The sequence below is a fragment of the Tachyglossus aculeatus genome, chromosome X4, assembly GCF_015852505.1.
Source record: "Tachyglossus aculeatus isolate mTacAcu1 chromosome X4, mTacAcu1.pri, whole genome shotgun sequence".
Lineage (NCBI taxonomy): Eukaryota > Metazoa > Chordata > Mammalia > Monotremata > Tachyglossidae > Tachyglossus > Tachyglossus aculeatus.
This window is the reverse complement of record NC_052098.1, coordinates 59018139-59034725: the sequence shown is the minus strand read 5'-3', so window position 1 is coordinate 59034725 and position 16587 is coordinate 59018139. Positions and strand designations below refer to the sequence as shown.

The 16587-nt window shown below is 42.8% G+C and overlaps 1 protein-coding gene across 2 annotated transcripts in view; it reads left to right on the top strand.

Annotated features, from left to right (window-relative positions):
* Positions 1–16587, top strand: part of PAX5 (paired box 5) — a 262740-nt gene that overhangs the window by 9669 nt on the left and 236484 nt on the right. Inside the window, exons 3-7 of one of the 2 annotated variants that reach the window (XM_038769884.1) lie at positions 2757–2954; positions 11153–11187; positions 12897–12936; positions 13806–13828; positions 13991–14119. In XM_038769884.1, the coding sequence (XP_038625812.1) occupies positions 2757–2954; positions 11153–11187; positions 12897–12936; positions 13806–13828; positions 13991–14119 (425 nt within the window). Of the gene's footprint in view, positions 1–2756; positions 2955–11152; positions 11218–12896; positions 12937–13805; positions 13829–13990; positions 14120–16587 lie in introns of both variants that reach the window. The other variant, XM_038769883.1, reaches the window with a different exon arrangement.

The following is a 16587-nucleotide window of genomic DNA, read 5'->3' as shown; positions in this document are numbered from 1 at the left end:
TTCGGCCTCTCTCTTAATGGTATCTGACTTGTTAGCTAGCTAACGATATGGGGATTTGCTACTAATCCTTTTTGTTCCAATTTAACACAGTGTGGCTGAAAAATATTGGGTGGAGCTCGGGCAAATAGGACATTTTTGCCAAGAGAGTGAGTGCATCCTTGTGTATACCTCCTAATGGATTGGCAGCTGCTTCCTGGGGCGTTGCGGGTACTCTTTGTGCTTTCTCCACCCCATTGCTAGCCGTCTGAATGCTCATGACAGGCAGGAAAAAGGAGGCTAAGTGTGGGGGGGTGTGGAAAAACCCCAAATGTTCTTTGTCAATCAAGTGAACCTGCTGAGTGCAGGCTAGGACTATTAATAATAATAATAACGATAATAATATTTCTTAAGCATTTATGTGCCAAGCACTTTCTTAAGCATGGGGGGTAGATACAGTTCAATTAGACAAAGTCCCTATTCTACATAGGGTTCACAGTCTAACGGGGAGAGAGAACAGGAATCGAATCCTCATTTTACAGATGAGGAAACTGAGACCCAGAGAAGTTAAAATGATTGGCTCAAGATCAACCAGCAGGCAAGTGGTAGAACTGGGACTAATCACCTGAGGCTCCAAAAACGTCCGTCCTGGCATAAACCCTGTTAACGTTAGGCTCATCCTGAGCAGTTTAGGGTCCAAACCTGATTTTACCTGGGAAAAGTTCCCTTCAGAAAAGATGCTTGCTCCATGCAAATGTGGCCACGGATTATGGGGAATTTCTGGAGATGGGCATTGTTATGCCGGTCGAGGCACAAGCTGAAGAAGGGTTCAAATATGAAGAAAATTGTGATTCTCCGAGGGGCGTACTAAAAAAATCAAGAGAAAACACAGGAAGAATCTTCCTCTTTCCCTCTTTTGCTCCCTTAGGAGGACCCTGGGAGGATCACTATTTTCTAGATATTTGGATCCTTCTTAAGCCCCACTTCTTAGGGTTTCCTCGAGTGACCAGGGCCCATCCTGTCTGGATGGCGGGGTTGTCACGCCAGGTTTATTAACAATTTTCCCTCAGCAGCCCTGTAGACGAAACATGTAAACCATTACCTTACAGATCACTAATTCTGTTTAACTCTTTTAGCTCTTCAAAATTTCAATAGATTTGTCATTAACTGTATTTGCATTATGAAGCTGAACGCTGCTCTGGAGCTTTGTCATTTAAGTTGTCAACAATAAATTGGAATTTCATAGCTCATTATTTTCACAGCTAATAATCACAGTGGATAAAACGACACTCTAATTAGAATCGCCTGTGAAAAAGCAACCTCAGACCTAAAACCCTTTGAGCAAGGAGTTCTCCACTGTGGTCATTTAACCCAGCCGGTCATATCACTGAAAACCTGGAAGAGTGCAACATTAGGCAGAAGGTGGTTGTAGTGCCAAAAGACGCTAGCTGATCCATCTGGAAGGTCTTAATGCGAGGGCAAGTAGAGTTCCAACTTTGCTCATTTGAGAGTAACAATGGCATTTTAACAAGAGCCTGATGCCTGTGTCCAATCGATCCCGTCTGCTTTCCTCTCCAGTACTGACTGAGGTGCAGCCCGTGGAGTAAGTTGGGTGGACGGCATGTTGGGATCTGTATTCCGTAGGGACTTTACCTTGGCTCTCAATCTGAAGAGTTTGTTTTTTGTTTTACAAATGATATTTGTTAAGCGCCTACTACGTGCCAGGCACTCTACTCTAAACGCTGGGGTAGATGCAAGCTAATCAGGTTGGACACAGTCCATGTCCCACATGGGGTTCACAGACCTAATCCTCATTTTAGAGATGTGGTAACTGAGGCACAGAGAAGCTAAGTGACTTGCCCAAGCTCACACAGCAGTTGTGTAACATTTGGCAGAAGCCAATACCGTGCCTTCGATCCGCGGATCAACCCCGCCTTACTGTCAACTCAGCGTCAATTCAACTTTTGGGGGTGGCCTTCTGAACACTCTAATACTTATCAGAACGTGATTCGAGAAGTTGGGTTTTCAACTGTGAGGTGTTCTGCTGATCTGTTTGGTAGAGAAACACGACCGATCGTGTTACAGTTCACCTTACTGTGGGATTTTCATATGGAACTTTCTCTCAATACCCAGCAGGCAGGACTTGGGTCATTAAAAAAAATTAATCATTTCTTAAATGTTGTTTCAATTAAAAAAGTCAAGAGCAGAAAAAAATTCTCACGGAAAACCAGCAAAATACAACTTTGTGATCTTTAAGATAAGAGAGGCAAATCACAAAATGTGATTTAATGGTTAAGTTGAAAATTTATTTTACTATATTCCTTCACCTGAATGTCATTTAACTATAAAACTATGATCCCTCTGTTCACATTAAATGAAGGAATTGCCCTAGGAGGGTTCACTGCACGAACTCTTCTCCATTGCAATTTGTTTTTATTGTTGCCACTATTTCTGATTAATAACATACATATCTAGTTCATTTGGGACCCCAGCACACTTTTAATCTTTATACCGTGTCTATCGTCTTGCTACTTGGGAAAAATATATTTTACATTATGGTACAATTTCAGTTAATGCAAGTTAATCTGTTACAGGAATAAAATTCTACTGGTGAAAAGGAATTTCATTCCATACCATACCATAACAGGGAAGGATCATTTGTCTCCAATGATTTTCATAGTTTCTCTTTGTAATATTATATTGTTGTAGGCCAAATTAACTTTGTTTAATTGCTGTAAATTCCTCATAATCAAAACGTATCTTCCCCATTTTGATTGCAGGTACTATGAGACCGGAAGTATTAAACCTGGAGTGATTGGGGGATCAAAACCAAAGGTCGCCACGCCCAAAGTTGTAGAAAAAATTGCAGAATATAAACGCCAAAATCCCACCATGTTTGCCTGGGAAATCAGGGATAGACTCCTAGCCGAGAGAGTATGTGACAATGACACTGTACCCAGTGTCAGTTCAATTAACAGGTAAAGACTGTGATTTTTTTTGTGTGGGGGGGGGAGGGGGAAGGGGGGGACAAGGGAGCAGATGGTTGGAATGTACAAATGGAATAATGGAATGGAGGAGGGAGAGAATCTGTGGGCCCATCCAGTTGGGTGTAGGCGGGTTTTCCTGTGTAATAGCTCCAAGTGCCACACTCATTTTCTTGTTTGGGCGGGAGGGGGAGGGGCATTGAAAAGAGAACAGCTAGTAAAAATGCAAAAGCTTGGTTCTCTTCCCTTCAGATGAGTGTGTTTCCTTCTGGGGGCTGGAGAGGGTACAGGGTTCAGGAAGAGAAGGATGATGAGCAGGCGTCTGTTAAGCTTCTATCAGTGTCTCTGACTGTCCGACTCAGACACGTACCACAACCCGCTCTGATGCTTCAGTCTGGGCTTTCTGAACAAAGACCACCCCTGGTGTTCGTATGTTGGTGGGGCTTTTCCATCTAGACGTCTCACGGGGACCAGATCAGGCCTTAATGAGGAGAAAATATCAGGTATCCCGCTCCTCCAGGCCAGCTGAGGATTGACTGAATTCTCCTGACTCCTGACCAAAGGATAGGAGGAAAGCTAGGGGCAAAAATGCTGAGCTAGACTCTGAGACATGCACAATTTAAACTCTGGGCTCAGTGATCGAAAGAGCTAGTCCCCATGCCACGTGCAAAGTGACAGAAAAACCCTCACCTCCCCAGATCAAAATGGTAAGGGAAAAGAGAGGTGGTTTCCCAGTCAAGGCCCCCCCCAAACACCAGCTGGAGACATTCACTGCCACGATTCATGATGCGTGACCCATTCTGCGTCCTGCCTGAGGAATCAAAAAGCAGAAAAGCTTCTTTTCAGGTGGGAGTGTGGGATGAGCAGGGCCCCAAGGGTAGCCGCCTCTTCGAAACTGGTTAGGAGTGTATCTTGCGGGGGGCTGGCCACTGGGTCTGATACTGCCGCTCCCAGGTCAGTTCTTCCTTCCGCCACAATCCATGGGGCTTTCAACCCTGGCACGGCTTCAGGTTGAGGGACCGGAGAGGACCAGAAAAATCCACACTTAATGGGAAACTTCTTTAGAGGGAGGCTTAATGCTCGCCAGAGCAGGTTTAAGTAGAACAGATTTAGGCAGGGCTTTTAATCTGGGTCCTGCCTGGGTAGTTCAGCTCAAATGCATAGAATATTGCAAATTCATTCATTCAATTGTAGGTATTGAGCGCTTACTGTGTGCAAAGCACTGTACTAAGCACTTGGGAGACTACAATATAACAATAAACTGGGCAAGTCACTTAACTTCTCTGTGCCTCAGTTCCCTCATCGGTAAAATGGGGATTAAGACTATGAGCCCCCCGTGGGACAACCTGATCACCTTGTAACCTCCCCAGCGCTTAAAACAGTGCTTTGCACATAGTAAATGCTTAATAAATGTCATTATTATTATTATTATTATTATTATTAATAAACAGACACATTCCCTGCCCACAGCCAGCTAATGTCAAAGCAGCTATTTTGCAGCTACAAGCAAGCGATGTCATCCTGGCCAATAGGTTCAAAAATGTATTTGGCCCCTAAAAATTTCTACCAGTGTGCACGTTTTTCACATGCTCTTACAGATGCCATTTTAGAAGAATGGCAGTACTACCGGGGTTAGAATTATGGCTCTTTGTTCCACTTCTTACCTTCTCAGCATGTGAGTCCCTGCTAATAATGATTAATTATTAATTATAATAATGATGATGATGATGATGATGATGACGGCATTTATTAAGCACTCACAATGTGCAAAGCACTGTTCTAAGTGCTGGGGAGGTTACAAGTTGATCAAGTTGTCCCACGAGGGGCTCACAGTCTTAATCCCCATTTTACAGATGAGGTAACTGAGGCACAGAGAAGTGAAGTGACTTGCTCAAAGTCACACAGCTGACAGTTGGCGGAGCCGGGATTTGAACACATGACCTCTGACTCCAAAGCCCGGGCTCTTTCCACTGAGCCACGCTGCTTCTCTATTTGTTAAGTGCTTACTATGTGCCGAGCACTGTTTTAAGCACTGGAGTAAATACAGATTGATCAGGTTGGACACAGTCCCTGTTCCCCATGGGGTTCACAGTCTAAGTAGGAGGGGGGCAGGAATTGAATCCTCATTTTACAGATGAGGAAACTGAAGCACAGAGACCTGAAGGGACTTGCCCAAGGTCACCCAGCAGGTAAGAGGCAGAGCCGGGCTAAGAACCCAGATCCTGTGACTCCAGGCCCGGGCTCTTTCCACTAGGCCATGCTGCTTCCCCAAAAGGAAGAGGACGAGGAGGAGGATAAAAAGGAGGAGAAGGATGAGCAGAAGACGGAGCAGGATGAGGAAGAAGAGAAAATGCTAGTAATAATAATGGTATTTGTTAAGTGCTTATTATGTACCAAGCACTGTGCTAAGCACTGGGGTAGATACAAGGTAATCAGGTTGTCCCACGGGCAGCTCACAGTCTTAATCCTTATTTTCAGACGAGGTAACTGAGGCACAGAGAAGTTGTGACTTGCCCAAAGTCACACAGCTGACAAGTGGTGGAGCCAGGATTAGAACCCATGACCTCTGACGCCCAAGCCCGTGCTCTTTCCACTAAGCCACGCTGCTTCTCTAGTAGGAAGTAGGAATCTGGAACTAGGAATTCTCTAATAGTAGTAGGAATCTGATCCCCCTTAATAGAGATCAGAGACGTAAAATAGAGAGTCGAGAGTCTGCTGTAGCTTCTGGATAGCAATACACAGAGGGGTGACCGCTTTGCAAAGCTGGCCTAGCTTATCGTCTTATTAGTTTGGTCCCAGTTTTGAGGTGATGACATTGCTAAGCTTTCAGGAACATTAAGGGCCCAAATATTTGAAATGTCTTCCAACAAGCATTTGATAATCAAAAGCTAGATCATGAATTCAGCTGAGTATATTGAAGAGGAGTTCAGGAGGTTAGAAAATTGAATGCTGACTGCCATTTCCTACCTTTAATGGCCATTGGCTAGCAAGAAGGAGAAACGAGTTGTGGAGAAGGCTAATCAACTGAGTCCAAGGTACCGGAACTCAGAAGTCTAACAGCAAGGGACTGTCTTGGTGCAGAAGCCCTTTGGGATTTTGCCTTCTTCCATTCCCATGAAGGCAATTCAGTTTGGGCCCAGCCCTGAAAGTATGGGTCTGGCACAGGGATCCCAGATCTGGAGATCTCCCCAGGAGGCCGAGTTGGATCTGAGACCATATTTCTAAGTATCGCTACTTGTTTTGATGTCTGTCTTCCCCCTTCTAGACTGTAAGCCTGGCGTGGACAGGGATTGTCTGTCTTTATTGCTGAATTGTCTTTCCCAAGCGCTCTGCACACAGTAAGCGCTCAATAAATCCGATTGAACGAATGAATGAACCTGCTATTTAGATCCCCTTTGAGGGGGATTTAAGTTTTGGATTCCTGGACCCACTCAGGCCTCTCTCAGAGTAGACATAAATATTCATTCAATCGTATTTATTGAGCACTTATTGTGTGCAGAGCTTGGGAAAGTACAACAGAGCAATAAACAGACACATTCCCTGCCCAAGAGGGCCAGCCCTGTGGAACTGACCAGGCTTCCTTCAGGTGCAGCCTAGCTCAGCCTCCAAAGAACAAATCTCTCCTTGCTCTTCCCTAGTCTGACCTGCCCTAGTCTTTGGGAGCGAGAAGGGCCTTTGTGGTGCAGGCCTTCATAGCACTAGGTTGGATTCATCACTAACTAAAGTAGATTACTTCCAGGTTGGGTAATGTTCTTTGTTAGAATGCCTAAAAAAATAAAAGAGTGGGGGTGGCGGAGGGAGTGGTGATGTGACGTGAAGTACACGTGAAGTACAATGTTTTCCTGATATATTGTGAACATATTGGGAAAAACTGGGATTAATGCATTTAGTATCATCTTTACAGGTTATATGTTAATGTTGCTAAACAATAGACTTCTGGTAATACTGATAGTGTTTACTAAGCGCTTACTCTGGGCAGGGTGCTGTACTAACACTGGCAGAAAATACACAGGTTTTAATTGGACAGGATAGTAAATATTAAGAATTTAATCTATTTCAATTCAGGTTGACTTGCCAAACTCTAATACCTATAGGCCCGGGTGGGATCAAATATATTAACAAGCTAATTTAGGTACTTGGGCCACCTGTTAAAGAAAGCATTTGATCTCTCTACCCCATATGATAAAGAGTTTAACACTCCTCTGTACACTCTTTTTCTGGGGGCAGGCATAGATATATCTCGCTACAGAAAGGATGACGTGGTGGTGTGATTCTTAAACAATAATCCACTTTTTATATGCCATTCAAGATTTTGCAACGTTCATATGAGAAAAGATGTTTTTTTCATAGTTGTATATCAACCAGGAAAATTTATTTTTCAGTCTCTAGCATTGAGTAGCTAAGTGGTCATTCAGGTCCCTAATACCTGCTGCTGAAAATGTGAACCAATATAGCAAACTTTATATGGTGTCAGTATCTGTAGCACCTTGAGAGTTTCCTGTTGTTGCTCTAAAAAGCCTGATTTAAAATGAAAATGTTTCAACCACCACATTTGCAACAAAAAATGTCTCCTTCTTCTTGGCCTGGCTTAGTTTTCAGTCATTTTCTGATGCTTCAGGCCACAGTTACTGTTTGAGGAGGTGAAGAAAATGGATAGATGAGTAATGACCCTTGGTCTGTGATCATGTAGCCACCTCTGTCTGAATCCCATAGTTGTTAGTGGCTGACTTTTACTCAATCACAGCCATTTAGCTCTGTCATTCTCATGTGAAATTCTTTCCCATAGGCGTCCTCTTTCTCTAGCTCTGGATCTCCTGTACATATTTACTATTCTATTTATTTTATTTGGTTAATATATTTGGTTTTGTTCTCTGTCTCCCCCTTCTGACTGTGAGCCCGTTGTTGGGTAGGGACCGTCTCTATATGTTGCCAACTTGTACTTCCCAAGCACTTAGTACAGTGCTCTGCACACAGTAAGCGCTCGATAAATACGATTGACTGAAAGTAGGGAATGGGAAAGCATCTTTGCAATGATATTTGGGATAACAGTGCCAAGTACACATAATGTGAAGCAGTGTGACCTAGCGGAGAGATCCCAGGCCTGGGAGTTAGAGGACCCGAATTCTAATCCTGACTCTGCCATTTGTCTGCTGTGTGACCTTGGGCAAGTCACTTCACTTCTCTGGGCCTCAGTTACCTTACCTGTATAATGGAGAGTAAGATTGCGAGCCCCATGTGGGACAGGGACTGTGTTCAATGTGATTAGCTCGTATCTACCTCAGCGCTGAGTACATTGCCAGGGCTAGCACAATGCCTGGCTCATGGTAAGTGCTAAACAAACATCATAACAAAGACGTGTGCTTTCATTACGCATTTTGGATAGAATGGTGTTAAGGAATTAGGGAATGTTCTTCTGAAAATGTGAGCCTGTCTGGGCTAGACGTGCTGCGTTATTGGACAAAATTGCTTGTACACATGTCGCGGCATTGGAATGGGTGAGCGCTACAAGAATGCAACCCTGGGATTATAGGAGTGGTGGACCGTTTCCTTTATTCGTTTAGTGTTTTTGAAACAAACCACTTTTTTAGTGCTACTTTCCAATCTTCTGAACTTTGGATTTTTTTCCCTCCCAAGGAATAGCTATAGTTATCATCGGGCCCAATTCTGTTGTGTGAACGAAGGTAAAAATCTCATTGACTTCCGATGGATTTCCTAATAATAATAATAATAATAATAATAATAATAATAATAATAATAATAATAACGGTACTAATTGTGATATTTGTGCCAAGCACTGTACTGAGCTCTGGGTAGATGCAAGATTATCAGGTCGGACCCGGTCCCTGATCCACATGGGGCTCACGGGTATCGAACCCTCATTTTACAGATGAGGGATCTGAGGCACAGAGAAGTAAAGTGATTTGCCCAAGGCTGCACAGCAGACAAGTGTTGTCTAGCTTTTGCCAAAATGATTTTCCTTGTTCCCTGGTCCAGCCAAAGTACTCTCTCTGATGGCACCCCTTCACCCCCTCCCCCCTTTCTCCCCCCCGCCGCCCTCACTTGCATTCAGACTTTCCTTCCATTTCTCTGCTCCCTTACCTTGATGAATCCAGATCCAACTCAGAGCTGATTTCGTTGTAACTTTCTTCCAGTTCTGTTGACAGGCTCTTTTTTTTCTTCTTCTTACTCTCAGGCCATGCCCCTTCAACTCCCCCTAAGCAATCCTGGAAACTCCTTTTTTTAATTTTCTGAGATGCCTTTCTAGGACAAGTTTTCTTAATATGCTTTTCCATTCCCTGAAAACAAAAACAGTGGAATAAATATAAAAGTTTATGAGTAGCCAAAGAACCTGGAAGGTTTAATTCTCGTCTGTTAGATTTGAAATTGACTAGTCTTTCAATGTTCATGGCATGTCTTTAGTGAAGGGCCTCTGTTTCTTTGGTGTTTGTACAGAACCTGGGAGGGAGTGTGTGTGTTTATTGTTATATTGTACTCTCCCTAGCGATTAGTACAGTGCTCTGCACACAGCAAGCGCTCAATAAATACAACTGAATGAATGAATGAATCCTACCCAGCATCGTCTTTCATTCCCAAATAATACCTCTGTGACCACTGCATTCCATGTGTTTCCGTCAAGACTAATGGGGACTACTCTAGAAATACTGTTTCATGTGGAAATATTTGGGAAGAAAACTCATTTTCCTATTATTACAACTATCATTAACACCTTCAATTTGGTTTCTAAAAAAAATTCAAGTGCTCCTCACTGTATACAAAGGATAATGCTTGCCACTTAGAATGTCAGACCTGCATACTCCAATCCATTCAATTCCAATGCAAAGACCAGGGCAAAGATCCTGCCCAGCGAGTTATTTTTCCCCTTCAGTACTTCGCAGGAATAAAGGCGACAAATATAGCAGAAAGCTATTGCGAGTGAATGCCAGTTGAGAGCACTCTTTGGTCTATCTGCTCATTTAGGACTGCTGTGCCTTCCACAGAGTAACCACTATCCTTGAGATAATAATAATAATAATGATGGTATTTGTTAAGCACTTACTATGAGCCAACCAATGTCCTAAACCCTGGGGTAGATGCAATGTTGTCCTTCGTGGGGCTCACAGTCTTAATCCCCATTTGACAGATAAGGTTACTGAGGCACAGCGAAGTTAAATGATTTGCCCAAAGTCACCCAGCCGATAAGTGGTGGAGTTGGGATTAGAACCCACGACCTCTGACTCCCAAACCCGGGCTCTTTCCTTTGGATTAATATCATGCCCCTGGATTTCACTCTGTGGAAAACTAGGGAAGTACCTGAGGATCTCCAGAGGGGGCTCAGGAGTCTGTCAAAATTAAGAAATTGTGATCTTGCTCTCCCATTGTGATTTCAAGACAAAGGAGGGTTAGATACACCACACTATCTGTGCTCGCCAAAACAGATACTCACAGAAACTTTGGCTTGCTGATTTCCAAGATGGCAATTTGGAAGTTTGAAGAGAAATTCTTCTGTAAGGGAAGCCTGCCTCTGTTCTCAGGATCTAAGAAACTGGATAATAGTAAAGCTTTTTGGTTGGCACATAGTTAGAGCTTAATGAATACAATTCTTCTTCTTCTTGTTACTTTATTACTAAGAGGGAGCCATCCTAGAATAAGCCAACGCCACACAATGTAAAAAACAAATCAGGCATATTTTGAGAATGGTGTAGCATCAAGTAATCACTCACTAGTTCCCAGCTTGATACCTCCAACCTCACACAGACTGAAGTCCCATTATTGGCTCAGCTCAGAACCGCAAAGGTCTTTCAAGGACCTCAGGCTCTCAAGGAAGGTCATGGGAAAACACATTATCCCCTTTCATAGCGCATCATATCGGTCCCCTGGCTGTCACCACAGTGCTTATTTTGAATGAAACACATTTGCCCTTTTTGGGAAAGAAAAGCTTGTGGTTTTCCCCTCAACTTAGTGAATATCAACATCCTCTAATTGATTTAAAAATGATCTCTACTATTGGGTCGAATCTTAGTCTATCTGCCCCCATTCTTTTGTCATCCTTAGAGGGCAAGCATGGGAAAAGGGCATCGATTTGTGACTAAGCTATTCATCGATGAACAATTTCTGGCGCTTTTACCTCCTCGGGTTGTTTACCTGAGCCAGTGATCTATTTTCTACTCTTGTTTCTTTCCAATTGCATTCAGGATCATTCGGACAAAGGTGCAACAGCCGCCTAATCAGCAGGTCCCAGCCTCCAGTCACAGCATAGGTAAGAAAAACTTTTTTTTAAAAAAAATACAAAAATATAATGGAATCAAACCATTCTAAAGAACTTTTAATCATTCTTATGGGCAGATAATTCTGCATAAAACACTTCAGCCCACGTACTAATGCGCCTTCTTTGTCATTCTCCAAGGGCTGAACATGGTAAATGAATTTTATAAATACTGCTAAAAGGTTTTGAATTTTACTGATTATTATGATAAATAGCTTTCACCATGAGACAGAAAATTGAAATCTAAGCCAAAAAAAAAACCCTCCCACTAATGGGGGTCTATAGAATGTCAGATAATTAAAGTAATAAATCAAGAAAGGGATACTTATTCATAACATTTTCTGCATCATTAGTCAGTAAGTAGTTTTGAATGTGTTTTTTTTCTTCTATCAACCAGCCCTTCCACGATTCTTTGCGCACTAGCAGTCTTGAGTGAAGAGGTAGAGAAACTTTCCAAACTTTTTTCTTCTTTCTTCCTTGTTCCGATCTAATTTAGATGCAGACCAACTGCATTCGGTGAAGGGTGATGGACTCTTGATGTGTTTCAGTGGTGTGTGGGTCAAGACAGCTGCACACCAATTAACACTTAATTAATGAATGAGGTTATAGGACGGAGCCCATTCTTCCTGCCAATCTTTTATATTCCAGGCTTGTCCTCCCTCTAAAGATTTGAGAAAGAAAATTTCTGTTTTTGTAAATTCACCTGGGTCACTAAGCTCACTTTTTTGGATTCTGACTTTTTTGAAAATTTCCACTCTACATAAGTAGGGGAAAAACAAAACAAACTAAGATGGCAGCCCAACTTTTTTCAGTTATTCCTGGGTGACACAAATTTCATAAACTTTCTCTTAATTGGCTGCATACTTGAGTTCTTAAACTCTCTTTTCTCAGCACTTTCATTAGAAAGTCAGTTACCAATGTGAGCAGACTTGGATAGAAGACTAGCAGAATTTCTCAATCTGCCTGGAAGGATTAAGGGCTAGTTCTTTCTGAGACTCCTGTTGTAGCTTCTTCTATTTCAACTTATTGAATATGGAAGATTAAACTCATGGCTGTCGCAAGGTAATCAGTAGAAGGTTTTAAAGTCGGTTCAGGGGACTTTCAGATGAATAACAACACTTGGAATCCCTTAAGCATGTTTTTCTTATTAATAGTAACAATGGTAGCATTTATTAAGTGCTTACTGCGTGTCAAGCACTGTACTAAGCACTGGGGTAGATACAAGATAATCAGGTTGGTTACAGTTCCTGTCCCACATGGGACTCACAGTCTAAGCAGGAGGGAAGAGGATTTAATCCCCATTTTACAGATGAGGAAACTGAGGCACAGAGAAGTTAAGTGACTTGCCCAAGGTCCCACAGCAGGCAGGTGGCAGAGCCAGGATTAGAGCCTAGGTCATCTGACTCCCGGTGCTGGGCTCTTTCTACCAGGCCACGCTGCCCCTTCATCTTAAGGATGTCAAAGCACTACCACCTTTAGTCCATGTTTTCTCAGGTGGTGGTGGAAGGGTTGTAATCGGAACACTGGACAGTATTTTCTAGTAACTGCTGGAGAACTCCACTGGGTCTCTGATGTTGTGGGGGACAGCATTTGGAGCAAAAGATAGTTCCCCGAGAAACCAGGCCTACGCAGCACCAGACTGCTGAATTAGCAAGTGATTAGCTGGTGAATTTCCAAACCAGATCATTCAGGCCTCAGACTTGCTTTGCCTGGGTGAAAGAGACAAAGGTGGATTTTATAATTGCATTGTCATACCACTCCTGCATTTTCTTTAGATGGTGAAATCCTGGATCCCGGGGCTCTGAAATGTTTCATTTAAGCAGTCTCACTGTTACAAAATGTACTTTTTAAGTTACTATAAATTATTCTTTTTATAGTAGTATTACTGATTCTGTTAACTTCATTTGTCAAAAGAAGAGCAGCCAATTTAAATGTGTGCTCTGCTCTGTAATGTTTGCAGTCTTGTTAAATGAGCTACCAAATGGACACATCCTTCATCAATTCAGTAAAAATGTTATTCCCAGTTTCAGTATTAGGGAGAAGCATGGTTATTTGCATTTTTTTTTTTGTGTGTGTGTGTGTGTGTGCCAGGGACTCTTCAACATGCTGCATGAGATCTCTGTGCTTTTACCAAGAGAAGGTTGTGAGCATAATCCCTAAATATATGAAAACATATTTCATCCTGTGCTGCTCTCTGGGAAAACTCAAAAAGCTCTGCTTCTAGGTCTCTCAGCAGCACAGAAACCTTGAAATAAAACCCAAACCAGCATATGGAGAGCTTAGACTGCCCCTTCCAGCCATCTAAGAGAAAGAGATTGTAATCCTCAAAGAAAAAAAAAAAACAAAAAACATTAGGCTTTGCAAATCCTCCTGCATTTCTGATGATCTCCCAGCACTTTATGGTGAATGACTTCTCAAATAGTTTTCATTCGACCGGAATCAAGGGAGAACATTCCCGGTATCAGTCTGTGATTTTAATGAACCAAGCAAAAAGTCGATGTGAGGAAATAGGATTTTGGTGGTATTGATGGGAACAAAGCCGAACAGAAAATGGAACAAGGTCATGGGTGATGTTCTCTCAGAGAGACTCTAGTGCCTGAAGTTTGTGTGTACACATTGTCACAGAAAACACAGTTGACTGTTCGCACTTCCTCAGTCAACTCGTCTCCCTGGGAAGTCTAAAATGGATAGGATAAGTGAGACCAAAGAGCCAAGTGAAGATGAATGTTGTGCTTCTCTGTAGATAAGTGTTACTTATTTATTGCAGCGTCCACTGGGTCTGTGACCCAAGTGTCCTCAGTGAGCACCGATTCTGCAGGGTCCTCTTACTCCATCAGCGGAATTCTGGGAATAACATCCCCCAGTGCAGAAACCAACAAACGCAAAAGAGATGAAGGTAAAAAACCAAATGATTCCTCCGGATCTTTATTTTGTTCTAACCCTACACATGTAATGCACCCATTCAAGCTCTGGAAGTGAGCCCACTCTTAGTTCTATACAGCTCTGACGGGCATTGTAGGTTTCCACAGTCATGCGAGTATTACGGTTGGGACACTACAAAGGCCTAGCAAAAATGTCTCCCCTCTGTTTTTGAATGTAAAATGTGGATTTTTCAGTTTAAAGGAGTTTCTCATCAGGGTAAAATTAAAGGCTGCGTCTTGAAAAAAAAACCAACCTCCCACTTTTATTTGATTGCATATATTAATACATCCTCAGGGACGGTGTCTCCTTTCCTGTTTGAAAGCTGTTTCCTGAGCAGTTAGGTGAAATGCACCCTGAGGCTGCAGTGACACTCTAGTGTGAGAGGAGACACTGCCGAATGCATGCATTAATATATTATAAACTATCTCGGATGCTTCACATTTAGTTAGAAAAAAAAAGCTGTTCAGCCTCTAAGCTCTCACGGAAAGGTTCATTCAACTGTTGCACAAGGTGGCACTGTTTTTTAAAAGGAGGCAATGGCAGGCACAGTTGATCTCGTGGCTGCAGACTGTGACATCCTCGTCGCTGCCTTCGGAACACAAGGAAGCAAACAGGAGTGGGATACAGAGAGCTGTGTCCTTCCTCAGGTTGAAAAGCAGTGTTTGCTTTGGGGGCCTTGGGAACTACATTCATTCAGTCGTATTTATTGAGCGCTTACTGTGTGCAGAGCACTGTACTAAGCGCTTGATAGAGGCACACTTGGGGCCACTCTCTCTAGAGACAGCTGGAGTGTCAATGCAGTGGTTTGATCATACCAGAGGGTCACAAGTCAGTCGGTCAGTCGTATTTATTGAGCGCTCGTTGTGTGCAGAGTGTTGTGCTAAGCGCTTGGGAGAGTACACTATAACAGGCTAAAGTAGGAGAGGCAGTATCTTGGGGATCTGTCAGCACCCTGCCACTTCTGGTTATAGGCACTGGGACATGTAGGGACAAGGTCCAGAGCCTTGGTAAAATATTTCCTTTCTTTGAAAACTGATAGTTAAGAAGAATGTCAGTGTAGAATTTCCACGTTTTCAGTTTTGCTGCTTGTAAAAATATTGCAAATGAAAGTAGCCATTCATTTAAAGAGAGCACCCAGTGGGAGGGGCTTTTTACTAAAGTGAGAAGGTGTAGGGCATCTGAGAGTCTTCTATCTGGCCTTCGTAAATTTGGAATAATAATGTTTGGGCCGGTCAACTCAGTTCCTCTTTGTTTGATTTCTGTGTTCAGAATCGTCCTTTCACCCCTAATCTTTAAAACGATGGGTCCCGATTCTCACCCTGAGTAAGTCTCATAGGACTAAAAAGATGAGAATTCCCCCGCTAATGCTTTGAATGCTTTTGCGGGACAGCATCTGCAGGAGCACAAACATGCTCCAAAGAAAGCAACCCACCTTAACTCGGGTTTTTTTCTTCTTCCCTGTGATAGGCATGGACAATTCCCGTTGACACTAATGGGATTTACACACATGTATTGAGAGGAGAAATGACCCCGTGGGAGTTAGTAAAACCTTGGTCAGAAAAGAAAAAAAGCCACAGTGGCCTCAAGCCTGAAACAGCATGACAGAAATCTCGATTCAATTATTCTATTCTTCAGTTCATCTCCTTTCCTAGAATATACGTAAGGGATATATTCACACCCGCACTTGCGGGCATGCTCGCTTAAGTAAGATCGCTAACTAGAAAATTGATATTCAATAATCTTAAAATTGTTTTTGCGTCCTCTGTGTTTCAACAAGCAAGAGGGGACTGTCTGCTGTACATCGTTCGTTGTATTGTGGACCCAGAGTGATTCATTACGTTTTTGTTCCTCCGCACTCTTGACATTTTTTAGCAGATGTCACCAGTCTTTAACCCAGTGGGTTGCTTTCCTGGTAGCAACAGGGGCAAGCCAAATCAGCCAATCTTTATTGGTTTAGATGGTTGAAGGTGTCATTTTTTTCCCCGTTGTAATATGGACTTGTAGCAGATGCGTCTTAGTAGGGGATCAGTTGCTTTCACTTGTAGTAAAAGGACATACGATGGGAGGCTGACAGAGGCAGAGGGAGCTCAGATCCGAGCTTCCCGAAGAAAGATACAATAAAATCTCAGCCTTTAGGCAGGCTCCAGGCTCCGATATTGGTTTTCATTGATTTAGCTCTAAAACATCGGTTGATTCATCACTTGATTTTCTGAGGGTTCAGTGAAAACCACCAATAAAAATTTTAGCAATATTCCACAGGCCTGTCTTTTTCAGCAGGGTGCTCTCAACTGTTGTGGGCTTCTGGCTTTGGGACACCGACAGTAGAATTTTCTACCATTCTCTTGCAGGTCGGTGGTAACTTAAGTGGATAATTTGTTGGGAGCGATAACCAGTAAAATGGATCAGCACTGCGGAAATGCTAATGACATTCAGAAAAAGTGC